General features: G+C 37.1%; 3 protein-coding genes and 1 non-coding gene across 7 annotated transcripts in view; all 4 read left to right on the top strand.

Annotated features, from left to right (window-relative positions):
* The first annotated feature begins 3185 nt into the window (after nucleotides 1–3185).
* tmem30aa (transmembrane protein 30Aa) lies at nucleotides 3186–9238 on the top strand. The gene is made up of 7 exons (XM_017476728.3): nucleotides 3186–3626; nucleotides 4022–4135; nucleotides 5124–5231; nucleotides 5325–5412; nucleotides 5649–5789; nucleotides 6780–6992; nucleotides 8251–9238. Exons 1-7 carry the CDS (start codon nucleotides 3378–3380, stop codon nucleotides 8442–8444), a joined length of 1107 nt encoding a protein of 368 aa, XP_017332217.1. The 5' UTR covers nucleotides 3186–3377; the 3' UTR covers nucleotides 8445–9238.
* Nucleotides 9239–14706: 5468 nt separating this feature from the next.
* Nucleotides 14707–19142, top strand: LOC108269438 (cytochrome c oxidase subunit 7A2, mitochondrial). The gene is made up of 4 exons (XM_017475315.3): nucleotides 14707–14781; nucleotides 16253–16342; nucleotides 18730–18814; nucleotides 18954–19142. Exons 1-4 carry the CDS (start codon nucleotides 14764–14766, stop codon nucleotides 19010–19012), a joined length of 252 nt encoding a protein of 83 aa, XP_017330804.1. The 5' UTR covers nucleotides 14707–14763; the 3' UTR covers nucleotides 19013–19142.
* On the top strand, nucleotides 17078–17180 carry LOC124628536 (U6 spliceosomal RNA). Its single transcript, XR_006983109.1, has one exon. It is a non-coding gene; the product is annotated as a U6 spliceosomal RNA (small nuclear RNA).
* Nucleotides 19143–19740: 598 nt separating the features above from the next.
* col12a1a (collagen, type XII, alpha 1a) overlaps nucleotides 19741–26486 on the top strand; it is a 56468-nt gene continuing 49722 nt past the window's right edge. For 3 of the 4 annotated variants that reach the window (XM_017476264.3, XM_017476262.3, XM_017476263.3), the window contains exons 1-5: nucleotides 19741–19897; nucleotides 22058–22161; nucleotides 25452–25568; nucleotides 25660–25800; nucleotides 25963–26016. In XM_017476264.3, the coding sequence (XP_017331753.1) occupies nucleotides 22092–22161; nucleotides 25452–25568; nucleotides 25660–25800; nucleotides 25963–26016 (382 nt within the window). In that variant the 5' untranslated portion in view covers nucleotides 19741–19897; nucleotides 22058–22091. The remainder of the gene's footprint in view (nucleotides 19898–22057; nucleotides 22162–25451; nucleotides 25569–25659; nucleotides 25801–25962; nucleotides 26017–26486) is intronic. The other variant, XM_047157665.2, reaches the window with a different exon arrangement.

Here is a 26486-nt window from a genome sequence, read left to right as displayed (position 1 = left end):
AAGTCATTAAGTGACCGATTGATGTAGCCATTTTCATACATCCACCATTCCCTGAAATCACTTCTACGAGTTCCTACTGGGTCAGAGCTGGCTCTTAATCCTCCACCTGCTCTTTTCTCTGAAGGGCCAAATCCACAGGAGCAGGAAACCTAGCCAGGGTACCAAATCTGTCCATTTCAGCAAACACTACATTATATGGTTACCTTGTGGATCTGCACACTTGCACATAAGAAGATATACAGCTGATTTTCATTGCTATTGGTGGTTAGGAGGGGTGAAATAGACACAAATGGCAGCGCCATTGAAAGAGTTGTGACACACTTTGATCTCGCTGCAATACAGTCACTTGGTTCATGTAGCTCTCAATAGTTCCAACCAAATCCATGCTGTCAACCTATTTTAATGTGTTTACGTGGGACTGACAGTAGCAGGAACTATATTTTAACACATAATGTGTGTTGATTACTACGTTGACTTCATTTACAGTAGCATTTTTTTCTGGGGAGTGATAGAGAGACAGCGTTAATCAGTTTTTCTGGGTTCATTTTTGGAGGAATTTATATTTTTTCCTCATGCCGCTATGGTCATAATTACTCACAGCCTAATGATATCTTATGTTAAAACATTCACATAAGCATGCACAATGAGTGAATATCTATGAGTGCAAGCAACTGCTCAATTTAACTCAAGAAAGAAGTTTGGTCAATAGTGCAAAATAAACAATCCATATATATTATATAATATATCCAAGGAGAGGGTGGATAAGTTTTTCCTTGCATGGGCAGTCTTCATAGAAACTCATTCCACCTCCTACAGGGAGAGAAAGATGGCACAAAGCAGGCCACTTTTATGCAATTCCTGGTAAGTGATTAGGCTGAAATTAATGAGTGAAATTGATAAATAAAATGACAATGCCTATAAAAAAACAAACCTCTACCTCTTATCATTGTATGTATGACTATGTTCTTTCGATAACAAAAACCAATAAATGCAATGTTTAAAAACCTTTATAAATCAAGGTCTTACCACAATTGGCTGTGCAGCATTTTGATGCAATAACGAAAAAACTAATGGAAAAAAAAGGAAAGTATTAATGAGCCCGGTAATTTTAATGTCCTTAATAAACAGCAGAATACCTGTTTATAATAATGGACCAGTCTGATGTGTGTAGCGGTGCATGTGGTTATGTTGTATTATTTTCCTGTATTAAATAAATAAAAGAAAGAAATAATAAGAATATCAAATCTGTTCAACAGCTTCATCAGAAGATTTACTTCATCAGTGACTATAGGGATAGCGCTTGCTTTAGACTTCTCTATCACCTCCTAAAAGAGAGAAAAAGGTCCTACCTTAAGATAATGTTAAATTAAATGTCTTCCAATTACTTAAGTAATGTTGGTCCAAAAATCACACTGTAATATTCTCTTGAGGTTGCGCTCAACAAAATCTTGGTGTACACATATAAATGTTTAATCAGTCTAATCAAAGTTGGGCTGCAATTCCAACTGCCAGTTTATTAGGTACACTGAGCTAAAACTAATACAGTCTAACTTTAACAACAAATCTAATCACCAAATATATACTTTGTATGTTAACATACGTGACTAACTGCAGTTAATTTGAGGTAAATTTAGGCCCAATGACATCTGGTTATGGTAGTTAGTGAAGTGTTGCTCAGGCTAGCTAACTGCAATTAGAATCTAACTAGCTATTAACTAATAATAAACATTAACTAAAGCTGGCTGCATAAAATACCACTACTGACCAGTTTCATGAGAGGTCAGCTAATGCGTTAAAATGTCAGAAAATGATATAATTTCATCATCTTAACAGCGATTGTGTTTGGGAAACATTGAACTCTCATTTTCAATGATGCTGACTTACTAGCTGTGGAGCTGTGATGCTATCTCTAGCTTCACCTTTGGTGAAGGTTTTACTAATTCATGTTCACAAACTTAAAGCGACATAAAGCGAACACTTAGAAACCTAAAATTAAATTAAAACTGCAAGCAGCAATGAATAGGCCCACATACTCGTGTGCACATTGCGGCTGCTCTGCCATGGGAATGCCATTCCATTGTTTTTAGCACTTACATTTTGTTAGGAATGTATCAATATGTAAAAAAAAATAATAATAAATAAATAAAATCCTGTTGGCAGTAGGTGGCGCTATGACTATAACTGAATATTGGCATGTAGATGTCAAACGTGAAGTTTTGCACAGATTGAACATTGTATGTCCGAGTTAGCGTAAAACATGCCAGTTCATGTTACCAGCAGGTGGCGCTATACATATAACTGAATATTGGCATATAGATAGCCTCAGGCCCAGATTCATATCATATATGTGATGTTTGTTAAAGATTAAACATTGTATGTTTGGGTTATAACAACTTCCTGTTTCATGGCAGAAACATCAAACTTTGTGAGACCGCCACGCCTACGCCGTACAGCGAAAAGTCAAAAGCTTCAAAATTTAACATGGTTAAGGCCTTTAGATGAGACTGACCAAATCTCTAGGATGAGTTCATTAAAATACTAGGTCTGGAAATGGCCAAATCTGAGCAACAATTGAAGAAAAACAATGGTTGACTTCCGGTTGAGTTTAGGGCATGGGTTCAAGAGACTTTTTGGTAAGTATTGGCATGTTACACATGTTTATCAAATTTCGTACAAGTAGGTGAAACATAGCGTGAGGCGAACATCGTTGAAAGATGTAAGTGGCGCAATCGAGCCATTTTGTCAATTCTGGACCCCCTATCAGATGTATATTTTCACCGGTTCTGACGCCTCTGCAATGTTTCGTAAAATGCGATTCATTTGAGAAAAGAAGAAGAAGAAGAAGAAGAAGAAGAAGAAGAAGAAGAAACGGAGCAGATCCAATAGGGCCTCACATCATCTGTGCTCAGGCCCTAAAAAAAGTCACAATTTTAAAAGTAACATTTTACTTATAGATGAAAATGAGACTTTTTGGGCCAATTTATAGTTGATACTGTAAATTAATGGGCACTGTCCGTGACAAACAAAAAATAGTAAATAAACGTTTTTCAACAATTAGGGTGAATTAATTTCCAAAGCCCATATTAGCATCAGGGTATGATCCTGACTCTTTACTGGTCCTGGCCAGAGAAAGCAGGTGGGCGGGGCGAGTTCGTTTCTACACGTCTTACTATTGGCTAAAAACACTTCCTTATTCACTCGCCTACAGCTTCAAGGAGAAGCAGTCCCCTTAGCCGGTAAAGTTACTTCACACGGCTTCCTTTTAGATCTAGGCAGTCATAAAGTCAACAACTTTCATAGTTCGTAAAAGGTCATTTATTTTCAGTTGCTGTGCGTGTACCAGCTAACAGGACATTTTATCGAGATCGGATTCAGCCATGATGGCGTCCGGTTACAGTGTGAAGGAAGAGGACAGCCACCGCTCAGGAGCCGCCGCTGCAGGTGGGCCGAGTGCTGAGAAGAGTAAGAAACCGGATAACACTGCTTTTAAACAGCAGCGTCTTCCAGCCTGGCAGCCCGTCCTTACAGCCGGTTCCGTGCTGCCTGCTTTCTTCATCATCGGCCTCCTCTTTATCCCGATTGGCATTGGCCTTTTCGTCACGTCCAACACCGTCAAAGAGTTCGAGGTACGACTAAAGTAACATTTAAACTAAATGTTCTAAACATTTAAACTTATTCTATTCTGTTTTAATTCGGTGGAGGACTTTAGTTGTGGCTAACGTTAAGCACTAAATACCCCTAAGCCTCCTAAGTTAATACTCTTTAAGTTTGTTTTGGTGTTTGTTGTTGTTCCTCACTGTAAATCTGACACACTAAAATATGTCCCTATGTTTTGTTATATTATGATATAACCCTGTATTTATTCATTGCTTTAAAAAAAAGTGATCCAACTCTAGTGTAAACTCTGCATCTGCTGAGGCAAATAAAGCCTAGTGATTTGTGTAGCTTGTAGAACCTGACTGGTGACAAGCAAATCATGAAAACATCCTGTACCTGTGTGTTTCTTTCCTTTCCTTTTCAGCTTGATTACACTGGTGTTGAAAAAAGCAGTCCCTGCTTCAGCTGTACTCAGCCCTTTGGTTTGAACCAGTCATGCAAATGCTCTGTCCCTTTCACACTTAAAGAGTCATTCGAGGTAAACTGGTATCATTTTTCTACAAGCATGGAAGTTTGATACTTTCTAAAGTGTATCTTATTTACAGCTGGGTATTTTTAGTCCCAGGTCCATTAGGTGTAATCGATAAAACTGACCATGAACATAACACTCAGGCCTTGGCTTTCATGCATTATTCAGTTGCTGTTTAAAGGTAGAGGTGGTGCGATGTCGCAGCGGGTAGCAATACAGCCCAGGTTCAATCCTGAGCTTTGTTTACTGACTGCATGTTGTCCTTGTGTCTGTGCCGGATTGCTCTGGGTGCTCCAGTTTCTTTCAACCTCTTAAAAACTTGCCAGTATAGTGATTGGCTAAGATAAATTGAGCCTAGGTGTGAAATTAATGAGTGAGTGAGTGAGTGAGTGAATGTACTATATGTGTGCATGGAGCATTAGGATGGATTGGCATCCCATCTAGTGTGTATTCCTACCTCAGTACCAGTTTTCCTGGGATAGGATTCGCTCCAAAGTGAATTAGGTTAAAGCAGTTACTGAAAGTTAGTGAGTGAGTTTGGAGGCTGTGATGTGTATCAAGAAGAGTGTCAAAATTTTTAAAGGAAAGGTTCAGGGGCAAAACAAATTTACCCAAATTACCCATATGGATGAGTCATGCAGTGTCAGAAACTGCTTAGGTAGGTAAATTTAAGATAACTCAACTTGTTTTGAGGCAAGGAATAAAGCAAGTAAGCTCATTTGACAGTTTCAGCATGCATTTCACATGCTTAATTACTTGTGGTTGTTGTGATTGCTAAACAAAGGGATGAAATTTTGGACAGAAAACATATTTTGACTGATGGATTACTTTGAGACAGGTGTAAAAAAAAAAAAATTTGTAAATTTGTTTTACAAACATATCTGTAGTGTTTCGTATTGTATTTGCTACACAGAGTTATATTCAGTACATTTTTAGACATGGCGATTAATGTATTTTATCAAACTCGGAGGGTTTGAATTGTATTTTGATCTCCTAGGGCAATGTCTTCATGTACTATGGACTGTCCAACTTCTATCAAAATCACAGACGTTATGTTAAGTCAAGAGATGACCGGCAACTAAATGGAAACACATACTCCTTAACTGTAAGTCATTGTAAGATGGTGTTAATACTTTAGTTTCTAAATGTCTTTTGTTTGAAGATGTTTTAACCTGTATGTCTTAATCTGTTGGAACAGAATCCCACCAAGGATTGTGCACCATACAACACAAATAACAACATGCCCATTGCACCATGTGGAGCTATTGCCAACAGTCTTTTTAATGGTAATACAGTTATAAACTACCTTTGATCAAATATATATATATATATATATATATATATATATATATATATATATATATATATATATATATATATATATATATATATATATATATATATATATATATATATATATATATTTTTTTTTTTCATTAATAATTAATTTGTATGTATGTACAATTGAATTGGAAGGCTGAGCTCTAAGATTTTATTTTCTTGTCTGTTGGTGCACTCTTAGACACATTTGAGCTGTATTATGTGCAAGACAATGGGAATAAAACTCGTATTCCTCTTGTGAAGAAGGGCATTGCTTGGTGGACTGACAAGTATGTTAAGTTCAGGAACCCTTCAGGAGACAACCTCACAGCAGCATTTGAAGGTATTTAGAAACTCTTGGAGATTAATGAGATGTTAGGGAGGGAAGAGTATGTTATAATTAATAGAACAACAAAATATGTCTAATTCTTAGGCATCACTTGTAACTTTTTTAATAATAATAATAATAATAATAATAATAATAATAATAATATGGGGTGGGGGAGGGGCAGGTGGCTTAGAAGTTAGCATGTTTGCCTTGTACCTCCAGGGTTGGGTGTTTTTGATTCCCACCTCTGCACTGTGTGTGCCGAATTCGCATGTTCTCCCCGTATTTTGGGGATACCTCTGGGTACTCCGGTTTCCTCCCCCAGTCCAAAAACAGGCTGATTGGCATTTCCAAATTGTCTATAGTGTGTGTGTGCGTGATTGTGCCCTGTGATGGTTGACACTTTGTCCAGCGTGTCCCCGGATTCATGCCCTGAGTGCCCTGGGATAGGCTACCGGTTCCATACAACCCTGTGTAGGATAAGCCATAGAGAAAATGGATTAATAATAATAATAATAATAATAATAATAATAATAATAATAATAATAGTAGGTTCCTTTGGGTTTTCCAGTTTCCTTCCTCTTCCGAAAAAATATGCTGCTAGGTAAATTGGTATCTATAAATTTCCCCGAGGTGTGAAGGTGTGTGTGCATGGTGGTCTGTGATGGAATCGCGTCCCATCCAGGGTATATTTTTCCTTCATGCCCAGTTTTCCGGATTCACTGTGACCTTAACCAGTTTAAATTGTTACTAAAAAGAAGTCAAATAACAAGATGTTATTTGTCGAATCCTCACACCTCATGTAATGCAAGGCTTTCCCCTGTATACCACTAAGTGAGGTGTTTTTTTTTTTTTTAATTATCCTGCCAAAAATACATTTTAATTTAAAACTTTAAGGTGTTTTAATAAGTTCATAGGGCATAAGTCTCCCTAAAGCTCAGTAAAACATTTTGTTTTACTGCTATTTACTGCTACTGGAAAGTGATGTAATTGGTTGTATTACAGGTACAGCCCCACCTCTCAGCTGGCACAGGCCTGTCTATGAGCTAGATCCTATGGACCCTGACAACAATGGCTTCATCAATGAGGACTTCATAGTGTGGATGAGAACAGCTGCTCTTCCCACCTTCAGGAAGTTGTACCGCATCATCCAGAAGAATAGGGACAGCCTGACTCCAACACTTCCTCGTGGGAACTACACGCTGGAAATTACTTACAGTATCCTTCCAGATTATGTATCAGATTTGAAGTTTCTTTAAAAAAATCTGCTGTTCCAGAGTATGCTAGGTGTATACAAGGGACTTTTTGTATTGTTGCCAGACAACAGAGTGGGGGGAAAAGTAACGTGTGTGTGTGTGTGTGTGTGTGTGTGTGTGTGTGTGTGTGTGTGTGTGTGTGTGTGTGTGTGTGTGTGTGTGTGTGTGTGTGTGTGTGTGTGTGTGTGTGTGTGTGTGTGTGTGTGTGTGTGTGTGTGTGTGTGTGTTTTAGTTTTACCCTTTTTTAAGTGTAGCAGACAATTATGGAATTTTTGAATGGGATATTGTGCATTATAACCAAGATAGACCTTTTGCTCATCCATTATAATGGCAATGGCACCTTTTTACACCTTGTCTCTGCATGAGCTCCAGAAATTGAACAGCATCGATGTTCATTAGTGATGTAAGAACACTTGCAAAGCTCCTTTTAGTAAGCTGGCGAAAGGCATCATATTGTATGCTTCGTCATACATAAACTACTATGATGCTAAGAAAATACCAATTAATAGAAACAAACACCCAAGCTACCATTATCCAAACTCTTTTTATTGTAAGCCTGAAAAAAACGAAACAAATGTCAGACGTTGCTGTCTCAGCAGTGCTACCGCAGACAGAAGATTCATTTCAAAACGTCAAAGAAATCTATTTTAGCCCTGAGTGCATATAGCCAGTTATGTGTATCAGACAGCTGTTTCCATATCAGTGCACCACTCATTTTTACAGTGACCTGAATGACTTATTATTTGTATGATCACTGAACTGCTGTCTGGAAATGCTAGGCCCGTCTAGTCTTGTTTATGACTTGCTGAACAATGAAAGCTCTTTGAGAAAATGTTCCTTTTACAAAAAATAGTATATTCTTGAGATTAAAAGAGCAGCAGGTCATGCAGTATTTGACATTTCCACAAAATAAAAACTCTACAGAGGTAAGTCTAGTGTGGGGTGGTAGAATGGGTTGTCCACTAATCGTAGGGTTTGCGGTTTGATTCCCGGCCCACATGACTCCACATACCGGAGTGTCCTTGGGCAAGACACTGAACCCCAAGTTGCTCTCGATGGCAAGTTAGCGCCTTGCATGGCAGCTGTGCTACCATTGGTGTGTGTGTGAATGGGTGAATAAGACACAGTGTAAAGCGCTTTGGATAAAAGCTATATAAGTGCAGACCATTTAACATGCAGAAAACGTTCATGATGATAATTCCTTAACCATATGAACCCAGACTACCCTGTAATTAATTTTGAGGGACGCAAACGCATGATCCTCAGCACCATCAGCTGGATGGGTGGGAAGAACCCATTCCTGGGCATTGCTTACATCACTGTGGGTTCTATCTGCTTCGTTCTGGGTCTGGTGCTCGTGGTTATTCACTATAAATATGGCAACCGCAACAACAACGCTGACATCCCCAACTAGAGGCTCAAGACTATTGTGACTGATTTTTGGACTTGCTTATTGCCATGTGATTTGAGTATTTGTCACACGGTTGCACAATCTTCCTTTGCTCTCTGCCTTTTCCTGTTCTCATACAAGATTTTCATCCTGTATGTATACAAGGTGTCTAAAAGGACATCTTAGGTCATAGATCTATCACTGATTTTTTGTGTATGTGCTCTGTATTTTGAGTATTTATGTACTGTTTTTGAAGGGCATGTTTCAGTAATGTTTGTCAGTAACATTCATTTCAGATTTTAAATAATATATTATGCTCTAGTATGAAGGAAACTTGAGATCTTTGAACACTGCAAAATGGAGTTGAGGCATTTGTAGTAGATAACATGAATCAGCATGGTGCAGTGGTAATGGATTCATGAGAAGAAACGCTAAAATCCAATTCATTTCCCGTTATTTCAGAATTGAAAGACTGTTCTGTAACATGTGCATCTACTAAAGAGTTCCAGTATGCGACAGGTTACAGTATTTACAATTAAATTCATGAAGCTTACACGTGTGCACAAACTGTTGTCCTAACTCTGAAGGAATCTTATAAGTAATTTATGTGAGTCATTGTCCACTTGTGCATCATCTGGGAAGCATGCATGTTTGTAAATGTTATGTCTTGCATTTAAACATTATTTAGGAAACTGAGTGCTACTTGGACCTTCTACCCTTGTTTGGGAATATGATGTACCTCTCTCCTCTTACCTCTCTCCAAAGATATGCTGTAGACTCACTGGCTGTCTGCAAATAAATATATTTTATTTCTTGAATTGTGTGTTTTCCTCTTAAATCCACTTTAGAAATTGCTTAAAGGTCACCAATGCAACTTTATGACTAATAGTGGCATTCTAGAGCACCTTAGAATAAATTGTATTTCATGTGCAGAACACATTCTTACAGAAATACAATGGGAGGCTCATTGTCATTGATTATTGTAGGTGTAAGCTAAAAACATAGTGACTGAAGACGGTGGTATTACAAAAACAAAGGAATAGGAAATCAACTGTCATGACACGAAAGAAAGTAATAGACCAAAAAAATAAGAGAGGTTAAGTAATTGTACTGTTACTTTAGTTATATTAAACATGAATTGTGAAGCCATGCTAACCAACTCTGTCATACATGATGGAGAAGCTCCGGGATAAAAGGCATCCCAAAACTCGAATGCCATCCAGCTCTATGATATGGTAGAGCATCCAGTTGTAATGTGAATTTACTGCAAATGTGTAAAAATGCTGGATGCTGTATCCAGAAGATAATGCTATACTTTGGTGCTACGGTGTCTAAAGAACGATGTACCAAACTGAATTGGGAGCTCCTAAACACTGTCCTGTGCTTATCCAAGGACCCTTGTTCACAATATGCTCACACTGAAGATCCTTTCATCACATTTAGTACTGTTTGACTTTATAGTATACAACTGTAGATCGGTAAAGATTTATAATCCATTTATTCAATTTCAATTCAATTTTTGAATCTGGTTCCTCTCAAGGTTTCTTCCTTATGTTTTCTCAGGAAGTTGTGCCACTGTTGCCTCTGGGTTGCTCATTAGGCATCTAAATCTACTTCCCGATTTCTGTAAAGCTGCAGTGTGATAATATCTGTCATTAAATGTTCTATACAAGTACAATTGAATTGAACTGAAATGAGACATGTAGTCTAAAGCTTTCACTGTGTAAAAGCAGTCCATAGGACGTATGCATTCTCTTCTTTGTAAACTAAATGCCATACTGTTTATTCAGTTTTGTGGTCATGACAAGTGACTGTGCAGCTCAAATCAGACCATGCTGTTTTTCTGCAGAGTCACAATCAACAAGAGTCTCATGTTACCATTTGAGACCTCAATCGTCTGTCATCTGATCTTTTACAGTATAGAAAATTTCAGCCTTTTGTGCGAGGTTCAGATATCTGAGGAGACCATTTGTATTGGATCTAACGACAGATGGTAGATCATTTTTGGGCAATGATAAGAGAGATAATGATTGTTTTCCTATAATATTAAAATGTATGAAAAAAGAGCAAAAGGGAATACACATGATGCACTTTAATTTTCCAATTAAGTACAAAAATGTCAATAATAATCGGGTATTAATAAAGTAATAACATGATGATAATGCAACGATGAATTTGCAACTATGACCTGACTTCTAATCAACGTCATAGCAATAGCTGCAGAAAAAGCAAACAAAGGACTACTGTCTACACACAGTGATATATGCAAGGTAGTACATGTACATTTACTTAAGCATTCATCTGCACACACAAAGCCTTTTTACACAGAGGTCAGTCAATTTAGTTGCTATCTGCAAACAATTAACTGACTGGCAGTTCCACTTGTAGTAAATTGCAGGTTGTGAAGGTCCCACATGGTGCCAGTAAAACATGACATTTTGGCTTTACAGAATAATGTAAACATAAGATGATCACAAGAATTGGCAAACAACCGTATTACTACGGTTCTACAGTTACTACTTCTCGTCATCCCTGCCTGCCCCTGAATCAACCACAACCTCACTGTACAGCTCAGCTCAACCACACTCAAGCTAACCAGGACAGGCAGGAACACTGGGGTGACTTTTGATGATAGCTTTACCTTTTCAGACCACATTTCAACAACTGCACGGTCCTGTAGGTTCATTCTGTACAACATCAAGAAAATCAGACCCTATCTCACTGAACAGGCTACACAGATACTAGTACAGGCTCTTGTCATATCAAAACTGGACTACTGCAATGCACTGCTCTCGGGCCTCCCAGCCAGTTCCATCAAACCCCTTCAAATGATTCAGAATGCAGCAGCACGCCTCTTCTTCAACCAGCCCAAAAGAACCCATGTCACACCCCTCTTCATCTCCCTCCACTGCCTTCCTGTAGCCGCCCGCATCAAATTCAACGCCTTGATGCTCATGTACAAGACCTTGTCTGGAACAGCACCGCTCTACCTCAACACTCTCCTTAAGGCTTACGTTCCCTCACACAATCTGCGTTCGATTCATGACTGATGCTTAGTAGTGCCTACTCAGCGTGGCTCAAGGTCCCTTTCCAGAACCTTCACACTAACTGTCCCTCAGTGGTGGAATGAACTTCCAACCTCAATCCAGACAGCAGAATCTGTCACCATCTTCAAAAAAACAGCTAAAGACCCACCTCCTCCGTGAGCACTTAACTAACCCCTAAAACGCCAACTCCACATTATCCTTAAAAAAATAAATAAATTACACTGGCACTTGCACCTCTACTCTGCGCACTTTGCCTTTCTAGAACTCACTTAAAAAATCTTGTATGGTAGCACTACTTGTATTGTTTTCTGCTTGATATATCGCTTTGCTTGTAGTTCCTCATTTGTAAGTCGTTTTGGATAAAAGCGTCTGCTAAATGAATAATGTAAATGTAAATGTACTATAATCCACCTCCACTCCATACATCCATACATCACATGTGATTCCCCTCAGGTTCTGTTCTTATAGACAGCCAAGAGGTTCCAACCACTCTCCTGTCTCTCACAAAGCTATTTAAATGCTATAATTAGCCTCATGGGTTGATGTATCCTTGAAGCATTGCCAGGATATCAGATATGGGAAAGATGTGCCGACAGCCTGGTTTAAGCATTACCTAAATCATTTATTAACACTCTTAAAAAGTCCTAATAAACAAAAATACACCCTTCATGTTTCATGTGTCAAGAAACTCTTCCTTCATTCTTCAGCACAAGTTGTATGATAATGTGTGTTAAATTTGTTTTCTTTAATGTGTTGTCAAGGAACCTAGTTAGTATGTGGCTGTAAATGAATCTCACAAAATGACAAGCATATTCCTACTAAAACAATGTATCTGCTGACACTTTATATTATAGTGAAGCCATAGGTACAGTGGCGCTTGAAGGTTTGTGAACCCTTTAGAATTTTCAATATATCTGCATAAATATGACCTAAAACATCATCAGATTTTCACAAGTCCTAAAAGTAGACAAAGAGATCCAAATTAAACAAATGAGACAAAAAGATTATACCTGGTCACATATTTATTGAGGGAAATGATCCAATATTGTATAATCTGTGAGTGGCAAAAGTATGTGAACCTCTAGGATTAGCCGTTAATTTGAAAGTGAAATTAGAGTCAGGTGTTTTCAATCAATGGGATGATAATCAGGTGTGAGTGAGCTCCCTGTTTTATTTAAAGAACAGGGATCTATCAAAGTCTTATCTTCACAACACATGTTTGTGTAAGTCTGTCATGGCACAAACAAATGAGATTTCTGAGGACCTCAGAAAAATAGTTGTTGATGCTCATCAGGCAGGAAAAGGTTACAAAACCATCTCTAAAGAGTTTAAAAGGAAAATGACACACATAGGTCCATGAACTGAATCTCAAGAGAAAGTGATTCATGCAGCAAGACAATGACCCTAAGCACAGAAGTCATTCTACAAAAGAATGGTTAAATAAGAATAAAGTTAATGTTTTGGAATGGCCAAGTCAAAGTCCTGACCTTAATCCAGTAGAAACTTTGTGGAAGGACCTGAAACAAGCGGTTCATGTGATAAACCCACCAACAACCCAGAGTTGAAGCTGTTCTGTATTGAGGAATGAGCTAAAATTCCTTCAAGCCAATGTGCAGGACTGATTAGCAATCACCGGAAACGTTTAGCTGCAGTTATTACTGCACAATGGGGTCACACCAGATACTGAATGCAAAGGTTCACATACTTTTGCAACTAACATATGTAATATTGGATCATTTTCCTCAATAAATAAATGACTAAGTATAATATTTTGTCTCATTTGTTTAATTGGGTTCTTTTTATCTACTTTTATAAATTATTACTTTTAGATTATATTTATGCAGATTTATAGAAAATTCTAAAGGTTTCACAAAATTTCAAGCACCACTGTATGACTGATGACTGATATGCACTATTGTTTGTGTGGAAGAGAACACAACAGAGGCTATATAGAGGTGGGTGGGAAATTAAAGAAAAACAACAACACAAGGGATTGAACTCCACTCTTCCAAAAGTCATTGCCTCAATTGCTGTTTTTTTTGTTGTGTTGGTGGTGGAGAATGCTGTCTAACACATCGTTCCAATTATCCCATGAGTGTACAGTTGAGTTGAGTTCAGTGAGCCCTCATGGATGGGAACAACCACGAAGTCATCCAGGAAGAAATCACTGTCATCAGGATAGAAATGATTCATCTTAGGATAAAGGTAATCACTCAAAACAACTTTGTTTTGATTTGCAGTGACCCTTCTTTTTGAGGGTACAAGTGGACCCAAACCATGCTGCTAAAATGCCTTCCACAATATTACAGGGCCATCAGACCCCACTAATTGTAAGTGCCAAGCATCAGGCCGGTACCTTTCTACTGGTGTACACCACACATGCATTCTCACACTTGTCAAGAATATATGTAAAGGATGACTCTTCTGACCCTGTCACCTTTTTCCACAGCTCTCAGTGCCTGTAGATTTTGCATGACTGAACTTTGAATTCCAGTGATTTTCATGCTCAAACACACCTACTAAACCAGGTAATTGACTGGTGAGTTGAATCAGGTGTCAGTGTGTAAGGAACTCTGTTGGAGCATTCTCCAGCCAATGAATAACCCTGCAATGTTAATGTTCTCATCATCTCAGATTTGATCTTGTACCATTATCACAACCTTAAAATGAATCCCTTTAGTGTATAGACACAATTCATCACATTTGATGATGTCTTTGTATTTATCTATTCAAGGGAGATGAAGGTTATTTACGTTTCTTATTCATGTTTGTTATACTGTATAATTAAAGTTTGAATCAAGCACAGTATAGCAAACGGCGGTGGTAGTTCATATTCCTGAACAGTGCCTATGACAGTATTAGAAATATTCTGGGAAAAATATAATTAATTCATTGAACTCATTTGGATTTATGACTTTATGGCAAATGAGTAGGTCAGATTGCCACTAAAATAAGCAGTGCTAAAACAGGAAGTAGGAAATAATGAATGTACCAAGGAGACAAAAAAAAAAAGGTTTTAGTATTTAAAAATAACTTAAGAATTGTGTGAAAATCAATATCAACTTTAGTATTAAATAATAAAATATTATATATTAGCGACCTATTTTACAGACTTTTCAGTTCGCTATTTGTATAACGTAAGGTAGTGACTAGTGCGTGCAGCATGCACTCGCTCTTTGATCCACTAGGCGGCGACACTCACATAAATACTCCGGAAACCGGACATTGTATATTCGCTAAGAACTCTGGGGAATAACCGGAAGCTATCCTTGTCCTTGTAGTGTTAGCTTTTAATCATGTTTAGGTACTTAACGGTAAGTGCTATCTGTTTTAGTATATTACCAGCTTATTTTTATTTTATTTTATTTTATTTTATTTTATTTTATTTTATTTATTTATTTTTAGTTGTTAGCCGACCGGTCTATTCTGAAATAAACTTAGAGAGCTGAGAATTTCCTACATCTTCAATTCTGATTGCTAAACTTGGCTAGCTAACTTACTAGCTCATGTTGAGCTGAGTTTGTGGTTCACTCCGGTTTTATAAATATATACAGTACTGTACAAAAGTTTTAGGCACATGCAAAGAAATGCTGTAGAGCAAACATGCCTTCAAAAAATAATGAAATTAAATGTTTCTACATTTTAAAACGATACCGTAAAGATCAGTAAACAACAACAACAACAACAACAGCAGTAGTTTAGTTTATTGATTTATAAAGTACATTTAAAACAACAGATTGTTGAAACTAAAATGATGTGCAAGAAATATAAAACAGAATTAAAACAAATTAAAGTAGTAAATGAGGCAAAGTCAATATTTGGTGTGACAAAAAAATTAAATAATAAAAAGTAGTTTAAGCTAGTTTTAGTGCAGTGTCATAAGGAAATGAGCTGTAAGTTTTATTGCAGCTTTAAGTTTTATTGAGTATTTTGCAGAACCAGACACGGTTCTTCTGTAGACTTTGACTGTTGCACTTGCTTCTTATTTATGCAGCAAATCCAAGCAGCCTTCATTGTGTTTCTTGTCTGAAAAATCTCTTGCCACTTAATTTGCCGCTTTCTTTACTGGCATATGAACATTTTTCTGTAACGTTTGATTTTGTACTGGAAAACTAATGTTTTTGTACTGACTTGATAATGTAGAAGTTTGTACTTAAAACTTTTGTGCAGTACTCTGTGTGTGTGTGTGTGTGTGTGTGTGTGTGTGTGTGTGTGTGTGTGTGTGTAAATATGTATGTATATCATATATATGATGTATGAGAGTAGTAGTAATAATATAAATACTGTTATTTATTATATGGTGCACGTGTATAGAAAGTATTGCTGTTTAGGAGCCGCATAGATTAATTACATAAATGATGTACATGATTTGTATTGCAAAGTTTCTGTTAATAAGGGGTCGGCTGTATACTCTGTATATTCTGCTCTTTACCAGGTTACAAAGACGGCTTTTACTTTCTACTGTTATCACACTTTTTATTAACCATTAAAGAGTTCATTGTTGCCAGTAGTAGACAGGGATCTGCTTACTGTGAGACAAAAAGCAGTTCTTGTTATTTGTGGTTGTGCATAGAATGAGCATGGTGTTTGCATTAAAAGTGCGAAAGGGGCTACTTCATTTGGATAATTTAAACTGCAGCTTGAGATTAATATAAAACGGGTGTAAGACTTCAGCCGTTTAAAGACTTTGTGTGATCTATCTGATTGTCTCTGACAAATAATTTGACACAAATAATCTGACACATCAACCCAACTAACTGATTCATGATTCCTGTTGTTTCTCAGACTCTGAGGCAGGTTGCTGGTCGACCTTTTTCCACCAGTGCTTTCAGGCAGGTTGAAAACAAAGTTGCTGCCAAGCAGAAAATGTTTCAGGTGAGTGTTGGGCAGTCAGGTTGAGACTTGTCTTTCGGTAAGTCTTGAATAAGTACTGTGATCAAGGCAGCTGATATTAAATGTGAATCTTGCAGTGTCATTGTCTCTACAATGATCGTAAGTTGATTAATATAATTTGCTCAGTGGTTGCTCATTGGTTAAGGTGTTGGACTACTGATCATAAGTTCAAATCCCAGCACTGTCAAGCTTCCACTGCTGGGCCCTTAACCTTCAACTGCTTAATTGTATAAATGGGATAAATCTAAGTTGCTCTGGATAAAGGCGTCTACTAAATGCCGTAAATGTAGACTTTTCTGCATACCTTTCTCTGGTCCTGAAACTTCTCATTGCCATCTGATGTCTTCATTGTGTGCCTCTTACTCCTGCCATTTGATTCCCTCAAGGTGTACCAGTCAGTTTTCATACAGGAAAGCTTTTGTGTACGTCTGCATTAACATTTAATCATCTTGAACATATTAGTTGCAAATACCCATTTAAGCCCAAACATGCATTCTTAATCCCTGTCCAAAACCTCACCATAATCCCTGTGGTGCTCCTCCAATATAGTGCACTTTATTGACTTTGTCGAGGTACGGACCTGCGGTGCTCGGGGGTGTTTAGAGAATGTTTAGGGCAGTCCTCAGGATGTCTTCATATTCCTGACTGTTGGTCTTGATGTTCAGTGATGTAGACAGACATTTACACACACTGTAGAAATTATTCCTTCAATTATTCATGCTACTGCAGCACATATACTGAAATTGGAACGATACAGTGAAGATTAGCGTGGCCCCTTCACAAGGATGACAAGCAAAATCGTGGGATTGAAAGCATTCGGCCAATATTCTCCACTCTGATTTTGGACACAACTACGAAATGGTAGACCCCCAAAACAGTGCGCTATACAGTGAACAGGGCAGGGTGGGGAGGAGAGACACAATGACATTCTGTGGCAATGACTGGTTCAAAGAACATAGTTCCAGGAGCTAATGAATGATCCTGGAAGTCATCCAATTTGAAGAAATGATATTTGCTGAAGATGCTCAGGTTTTCTGTTCTAACCTGCTGCATGATGTTCTCTTATTATTAAGTGATCAAAGAGAGTCAGTCCCTCCAGGAATTTGCGATCACAGAAATGAACAATTTTGTGCAATTGCAATTTTGCCAGTTCAAGTAGTTTAAAAAAATAAAAGCACAAAAAGCTCACTGATATTGAAAAAAGCCGCAGCAAAATCGAGCATTTTTGGCCGCAACAATCAGAAAAAAGCTCTGCGAACTTCTGTACGGTGTTTAGTGATCTGACTGGTTACTAAAGCCACTGGAAATGCTTATCCTTACATGTATTGTATGTGGGTATCCCTGTCAATGTGAAGTTAGTTCATATTAATTGTGGAAGTTCTCAGTGTGAGCAGTGCTATAGCCAACCAATCTCTTACTTTACCTGTGCCTTCAGTGGCTAACCTGATCAAACCATTGTTTAAATTAACAGAATTTCTCAAGGAAAATGGTGCTCTGGTGTGGTTCTAGTCAGGGATTTTGATTTAGCAAGACTAGTGAATTAAATGCACATGCAATCAATATTTAGTATATAGCTCAGCAATGTAAAGGAATATTCACTTGGCTGAGACTTTTCTATGACCCACTGGTTATAAACTATGCCATTTTAATGTGTGAAACAATCTTTAAACTCTTTATAATGTTTGTGCTTTTTTAGACTACAGGTATTACATGTAGTGCAGGACATTCTTTCATTAGTTACTGTTACTGCTAAAGTTAACTTTTTTGGATTGATGTATGTATGTGTGGGGTTTTTTTTTTCTTTTTCTTTCTGTAGGAAATCAGATAAGTATGATACAGTAGATGTGTGATTTGCTTGTAGGGGTTTTGTATGTAGAACGGGCTGAATCTACTAATCCTTGCATGTGACGTGATGCTCAAAATGAGAGGCAAATTAAACGACTGAAAGCTTCACTTACTGCTCTTTGACTGCAGTAATGTCATTTTAGATGCTGACACACCCTGTTCTCCTTTGGTCAGGGCTCAATTGGCTGGATTTTGCTATTATAAACTTATTCCATTTCGATTAGTACATGGTGCAGAGAATTGAGACAGAATCTTGTGCTTGATTAGTTCAGTGCCACCGATATACATGAATTCATAGAACATTACTGGACACGCCCTTAAGTATTCTGTAATTGTTAGGTGCCAGAAATGAAAGAGATATAAGATCAACATCTCTGTCTAATTTCCTGTAATTATAGCAGTTATAAAGAAGCTTCTCATTGCCTGCATGCCACCATGTGCGCTCACAGAGCGGTGCTCATTAAGTCTGTACTATGAAGCATACCAGTGTAGTGTGAGATCATAAACACCCTTTGGTTTTCTAGGAGGACAATGGTTTGCCTGTTCACTTGAAGGGAGGTCCCAAGGATGCCCTCCTGTTCTCAGCAACAATGGCCCTCACAGTCTTTGGTGAGTTTTAAATTATTAACTGATTATCGCTGTTTCTAATTATAGGCCGGTATCCTGTGCAAATACCTTGATGGAGAGATATGTGAGTAAATGGTTCCTGAATGAATGGATTATGAAGCTTTTTTTTCTTTCTCTACAGGGACTGGATACGTCCTGTACGAGTTGTTTCAAGCAGCAATGCCTAAGAAGAGTGAATAAAGAAGTTCCTTCATCGATGTGTTCAATGACACTTATCCAGTTGTGAAGATATTTTTTGTGTGTACGCAGGATCAATATTTATTCATTGTTCTGTGGATATCTACTATGTAATAAACTATTGTCAATTCTCTCTGCAAAGTGTGTTCGATGTCTTCACATAGAGATTTATCATGCATTAGTAATCCGAACTAAATCCAACATCTTTCAACTTGTACTAAACTGTGCAGTATATTTTTGTTGAGAGGAAAACAAAACTTGCACAAACTCTCCTCTAGAGGACCCTATTTGCCTGCTAATGTAATTTTGTGAACAAGAAGGTTGAGGTTTGATATAAACTTCACCACACAGTGGATGATTAACATGCGGATGTGAAGTTTTCATTTTGATAAGTTAATACACAAATACAGTTTAATTGGTAACACTTTATTAAAACGGATTTTAAAAAACTAAATTGCACATAGGTTATGTTCATGCGTATTAGATATGTAAGATGCCCAAACAGTAAGCTACACTATCGGAGGTATTATTTACTAGCCGAAGACATTATGTGGTTTGTGAAACAAAAGCCGAGGCAATAAAGTTCCCTTAGCTCATTTGCTCCACATTTCAGTAAGCCTTGCGTGTCTGAAAGCCCTTAAAAAGAGAAGGGGGGGAGGCCATTCTTGAAGCCTTTCGTAAGGGTCTACGGGTGGAAAAAGTCGACTGGGAACAACCCCTCTGTATTAAGTAGCAGGTTGTGCTAGCAGACTCCCTCCCTCTCGGAAACAGGCTTCTTCCCTTAAAGAGGTTGTGGCGCGCGAGACCGCGGCGGCCAGCAGGACTGAAGCGACACAGCGCGAGCGCGCGCCCACTGTTCCTCAATACTCTCCTCATCCTCATCTCCAGGTCAGATTAGCTTTACTTTTTCATTTTATTCCACCTTCCCCTTTTACCGCCTCATCAATTAATTACCTTCTCCTTTACTGTCCTGTACGTACTGTCCCGGTCAAAGTAGCATAATTAACACGTTTAGAAAACAGACAATGAATTTTAAACGACAAATATTTGGCTTAGTTTTGTTTGCAAGTGTAATATATATATATATATATATATATATATATATATATATATATATATATATATATATATATATATATATATATATATATATATATGAGATATATATATATATATATATATATATATGAGATATATATATATATATATATATATATATATATATATATATATATATATATATATATATATATATATGAGATATTATTATTCGTCTATAGGTAGTTGAATTGTGGAATTAGGTACCGGTGTTTTTTTTGTTCTTGCATCATGTTTCTGAAAATTTATTAATATATATTTTTTCTGTTCTTGACCATTCAATCGTAATGTAACATCTAAACTTGAGGAATATTCTTCCAGGATTCAACTAACATGCTTAATGCTTATATGTATTTAAAAAATATAATAAAATCCAATGTTTAGTGTAGGTCAGGTCAGGTCACTACGGTTTTTGTTCAACTTGAATGGACATGAACATTCAGCGTTATGAGTCAGATCCACAAGGGGGCGCTGAGGAGCTGCGAGAATACTCAAAGCCTGCGCGCCTTTTCAAAGCCTTTAGACTGGATGAAATATGTGGTTGTGTGTGTGTGATTGTATGTGTATATATGTGTGTATATATATATATATATATATATATATATATATATATATATATATATATATATATATATATAACAATTTAAAGTAGAAAAAAATCTTAATTTGAACATGTCTTTAACGTGATTCCGAATATATAAAAGGCACCAGCCTCCTTTTCTTCTTCTTCTTCTTCTCTCTTTAAAATATTAATGAGGTTCATTATATAGGATTACAAATTGTAAGTACTGTATTGTTTTTTTAAAAAAAATAGTGTTCTTGGTTGGACAAACAAAAAGAGAAGGAAGTGTGTTTAAGTTGCAATAATTATTGAATAGAACTACTGACAGAAATTATGTAACATCTTTATTTACACAGCACGGTTCATGCAAGTGTTTTAAACTCCCCTAATATAGGATTCAGCTATAATGCAATGCAGCTCAATAGTGACAATCAAACAGGCCTGTTATATATTTCTTCATTTTGATTATTGAAAACAGTCTGTGTGGTTTAAAGTGGGGGAGTTCAGTGGTGTGGAGCGTCCCCACCCTTGGTCGGGCGGTAAGTGGTGCTTAGTTTTGGTTCTGTGATTTGGTGGAAATTTAAATCACAGCAAGGAATAATGGTTATAATTATGTTCTAAGAGTTTAGACTTCTTTATAGAGGGATGATTTCGCTTCAGAATGACAGTCTTTCCCTTCGGACAAAGCAATTGGTAACTGCTGTAGCAATATCTATTCAAGCTGTTAAAACAAAATGGGTTCATTTTAAAATAAAATTACATAAGTATTTATCTTTAAAAAATATATATGTATATATATATATATATATATATATATATATATATATATATATATATATATATATATATATATATATTTGGGTCAGAAAAGAATTAGAAGGTATTTTGATGTAATTGTAATGTCAAAACTGGCAGACATGTAAAAACATGTTTCTTAACGTTTATTTCAAAAACTTTGTTTAATCACATTTCCATTAGGCTATATTCAGTATGAGTTGGGAACTCCATATAATAATGGATAAATTGAACACAACTCTTCCCACATTGTTGGCACTCATGTAAGGAGGGACTTCTAAATCCCAGTGTAACCCATTCCTGTGTCTATTTTTTTTTCCATCTGGCCCTCAGTAGGAAAAATGTGGTGTGACTCCTGCTGCTTATTTCCACACATAGCTGTCATAGAGGATAGTCTGCATATTCATTTGTAAACTATTTTCCAGCAGAAAACTCTTTTCACATATTTCCTGTTTGGAAATTGCAAAGCCCTGGATCTACAGTCAGTGCAGCCTCAGGATGTCAATGTCTTTTTTCTTTGCTCTTAACTTTCCATGAAATGTCTTATTATTCCAGTTCCTTTTCTGAGCTGAATGGGAATCTTGTCTTTGCAGATTAATTCATGTGCTGCTGACTCCCTGCTAAAAAATGAAGAGAAGGTTGTTGTGGGGCACTGTTGCCCTCCTAGCAATATTACTGAATGTAGCGGAGGCTCAAGGTACGGTTATCCCATCACAGCATTCGCTCTTTCTCTCTTTACCTTCCATTTTATTTTCACTTTTCTCAATTTGAACTTTTTGTATTCTTTTCACATTTCAAAGGGTTTCTCTCTCTCTCTCTCTCTCTCTCTCTCTCTCTCTCTCTCTCTCTCTCTCTCTCTCTCACCCCCCCCCGCCCACTATTTTATTTATTCATTGCTTTATTGAAATATACTCATGCATTATTGATGTATTTTCAAATAAATCATTTATATCCAAGGCCTGACTTTGATTCGATTCACATTACAGAGCTATATAAGATCAAAATTCTCTCTCCCTCTTTTCATTATTTCCTCCTTTGTTTTCATAATATATGCCACTCAAGTTTAGTTACGTAAAATGAACAAGAGCCAAAAAATCAACTAGCTAAAAATTGATGTGAGTGAATGTTACGAAACTGTATATAAACAAAAAGCTTTGATTTGGTAGTTGTCAGGCCACCAGTGGTTTTAAGAAATACCATACACATGAGGTCATCGGTTTGGTCAGACAAATAATCTCCACTTACAAGTCAATTCCTGTCTAATGAGTTACTGGAATAGTCTGGGCTAGCTGTTTGTGGCAGTTCAAAAGGATTTCATTTCACAAAAATTTGGAAAGATGGAACAAATACCAATAAAAAAAATGTCATCCAAATATTGTACTGTGGACATCTGTAATTATTCAATGAAACGAAAATATTTACTCATATCACCATCAGTTGCATTTAATACAAAGTGTTCACTATTGAACTATTGCAGTTGTTTTATCTAAGGATAGATGTGTAATTTAAGCAGCCACATAGTATCAGTTAAGTGTACAGAAATTGTTTGTGGGGAAAATTATAACATGACTTTCAGGAAAAAGAAAATGCTAAAATTAAGTTGAATTTATTTATTACTCAGAATAGAAACTTTTTATTCTTTCCTTTGAAAATCTTTAAGTGAAGGCATCAAATATCTTCTCCAAAATATTTTCTGACACAGAATGGAAAGATGTAAGAGGAGAAGGCCAAATTAGTCCACAGAGAGCGAAGAGTCTTTTTTAGGCTTTTTGTGGCAATTAAAAAAAATCAGAGTTGCAGTCCATATGGAAAGTTCATTTGCAGTAATGCTTAATGTCAGCACATGTTGCGGAAATACTTTGGCATCTGTCCGACTTCTCATGAAGACCCCGGCTTCTTTTCCGAGCTGCCTGGCAACGGGTGCAAGCCAGAAAGAATGGCGTGCCGGCTAGAGGTTATTGCCACAGACCAGACGCTCTCTAAGGAATGGCAGCGGTGTGCTACTGACAGGAATACTTTTCCGTTTAGATCGCAGAAACTTCACTTAGATTCATCATTTTATGCTGACATCTGTTAAAGCGCAATGAGCCCCTTTCCCTCAAGTATGTCGGCCATCTTAGTTAAGACTTTAGTGTTATGGTTTTGACGCCTCATTCATGCAAGAATGCTCGGCTTGATTTCTGAGAATGAGCGAAGACTCATGATGGGGCCTGAGATGGGGCCTGTTCGGACACGAGGGGAATCTGCTCAGGCCTCTTGAGGTTGAGGCGCCAGGTTGGTGAGCCACCTTTCCAGCAGCCTCCATGATCTCAAGTTTGTTGCTTAGGTTGTGTTTTGTTGTTGTCTGCCTGTGCACTTGATGTTTTGTGAGCTCTGGCTTTTCCCACCATGTATTTTAGAATGATATTCTGAGATTCCATGTACCAACTGCCCACCTTTCAATGCATGCTCCTATCCTGCTACCAAACACCATCCCTCCTGTTGTCTTTGCATGGAACTCAGAATATCCTCTTCATGGAGAGGTAATCATTGCATACTAAAATAAGCACTGATACAGGATAAAGCAGACCTGGTCATTAATTAAGTCATTGACCTAAAACATACTTATACGTTTCAGACAGAAGGATAGAAGTAACCTATAAGTTCCACTGGCCCAGCAAATGTCAAATCTATTAACACCCATTAGCAATTTTTATAACATAACACATATTATATTATGCTTTCATTTAGTTTTATGGAATAAATTATTTCTTTCTCTCCCCATTCCTTCACTCACACAGGATGTTATGTCGAGAAGACTAACATAAGCATGTCTAGCTTCCATACAGATTTGATCTTGGATGTTAGACTGCTGGTATGCATCTGTTAGAGTACTTTCCTTTGGAAAATGCTAGCATAGACCGCATGTAAAGCTCCTTTGTGGAAGAATGTCATTTTGAAATATATTATGGTCTCTGTATGTGTGGTCCCTCATGTACACGGAAACTTATGTCCAAATCATCAAGTTGTTCCTCAACAACTTTCTCACACACACGAGCGTGACTTCATGAGATCCAGTCACAGGAGGAGTGCTTTCACTCTTTTTTTATTTCTTTCTTTCTTTCTTTATTTTTTTAATTAGACATCACTTTATATTATAGATTGGCTGACCATTATTATTATATATTTTTTATGATGTACACTCTCCTTTGTACTCTCCATGTGAGCATTTATGCATTGTGTCATCACCTCATGCCGTCTTCTGTATACCTTGCTCGAAGAAAAGGAAGTACACAAGAGTCTCTCATGACATATTGTGTATTCTTTTTAATGGTTTGCAATGGATGATATACTGGATTGATGCACTGTCTGTTAATGTTTACATAAGCCTTTTTGATATATATATATATATATATATATATATATATATATATATATATATATATATACACACATTAATTGTATATATAACATATGGTTCTAATTTCTGAACGAGCCCCCTTGACCTGATTAAACACCATGAATTCCATTGTATAATCAATATCTTGAATGAGAGTGTTGCGTTTGTATGAGTTGGATTCGATTTGACTGATGGATAAAGGGGCATGCCTGGTATTGATTGCACATAGCATGTACTGGATGGTCCACTCTATGTCTGCACTGGGGTTTGGTGAATGAACTGTTTAGAATGAAGTGTGTTTAGACTTCCTGCTTGAACTGCTGACCAAAAGTTTCTAGGTTGGGCAACTCAAGCAAAGGCCATTTTGCTCAAAAATGGCTTCTCTCACCTTTTCTTTTGTTGTCATGTTGCCTTTTTGTCACCAACACTATTGTTAGTTTTGTCGTCCTACCCAACAGTGAACGAATCAGCTTCAGCCTTGAAGTGTTTGTTGTTGGGATTGCTGAGATTGCTCTTATGAACATATACTCTTTATAACTTGCATTTATTTAACACATCTTTTAGTGTTGATTAATGTTTGTGCTAACATATAACCCTTATGTTTACAGTGGAGCCTCCATCGGACTTAAATTTTAAAATTCTAAATGAAAACACAGTGCAAATGTCATGGAAAAGGTCATTGTCTCAAATACAAAGCTACAGAATACAAGTAACATCAGACATAGGTAAGTGAACAGTCTTCCATCCTGTTTCAAAATGATCGGCCATTTGTATGTGTCTGCTAGTTTCTATTTATTTCATTTCTCTCTTTTCCAGATGATTTGAAAGACTTCACTCTTCCTGCCTCAGCCACAAGCACTAATATTACAAACCTTACACCAGACATAGATTATTCTGTTTCAATCAGCTCTTATGATGGTGTAGATGAAAGCATTCCTATATTTGGCCAATTAACAAGTAAGTATCAAAACTGTATGATCCTGTCAGATTCAGTTTTTGCCTCCAAAATTGGCAAATTATTCTGATTGAGAACTGTGGTAGAGAATTCAATGTAAACTAAAATCATTCCAGAAAAAGTGTGATTTCATCGCTAAAGCTGACTTTATTTTTCTTTTTCAGTTCAGTCCAGTAACATCAGTGGGACTGCAAGGAAACCGGTTATGGATTCCATTAGTAAGTTCGTCTAGATTTATGACAAACAACTGCCAAAACCTTTTCCTTTCTAACTGAGCAGATTCCATTGGTGGTTTTTCCACTGAAGAAGCACTTCATTTTATTTCTTCCTTGGAATATTTTGCACTTTTTCCATCTGCTCTTGGTGATTAGCAGGTAGTTTAGCAGGTTTTCAATTTAGGTGCTTTTTTAGAACCATGGCTACACCCCCCACCTCAGACATTCAGGCATTTAGGCAAAGTTTTTTCCACTTTGTACCTAATGGATATAGAAGTATGAGGTCATTAAAACCTAACAACCAGCACATGAAGTGAGTTTGTTGGGTCTGATCCATATGTGTTCTTGCCTTACAGTATCAAAATTATTTTATTAATACTTTTAATACTTTTTTGTGTCATAGACAGCTGCGTGATGTCGGTTAAATAGAGCCGAGAGGATTGACATCAGCATGCTTACTAATGACTCATACT

This window comes from Ictalurus punctatus, chromosome 9, assembly GCF_001660625.3.
Source record: "Ictalurus punctatus breed USDA103 chromosome 9, Coco_2.0, whole genome shotgun sequence".
NCBI classification, from domain to species: domain Eukaryota; kingdom Metazoa; phylum Chordata; class Actinopteri; order Siluriformes; family Ictaluridae; genus Ictalurus; species Ictalurus punctatus.
This window is presented reverse-complemented; position numbering and strand designations above follow the sequence as displayed.

What these genes read in the sequence shown, in the direction of transcription:
- tmem30aa (XM_017476728.3), top strand. Translation starts at nt 3,378, where the DNA reads ATGATGGCGTCCGGTTACAGTGTGAAGGAAGAGGACAGCCACCGCTCA. An exon ending in ACACCGTCAAAGAGTTCGAG is followed by an intron (nt 3,627 to 4,021) that starts GTACGACTAAAG and finishes TTTCCTTTTCAG; the next exon opens with CTTGATTACACTGGTGTTGA. An exon ending in TGCCAACAGTCTTTTTAATG is followed by an intron (nt 5,413 to 5,648) that starts GTAATACAGTTA and finishes GTGCACTCTTAG; the next exon opens with ACACATTTGAGCTGTATTAT.
- LOC108269438 (XM_017475315.3), top strand. An exon ending in CCAAGCAGAAAATGTTTCAG is followed by an intron (nt 16,343 to 18,729) that starts GTGAGTGTTGGG and finishes TTGGTTTTCTAG; the next exon opens with GAGGACAATGGTTTGCCTGT. An exon ending in AATGGCCCTCACAGTCTTTG is followed by an intron (nt 18,815 to 18,953) that starts GTGAGTTTTAAA and finishes CTTTCTCTACAG; the next exon opens with GGACTGGATACGTCCTGTAC.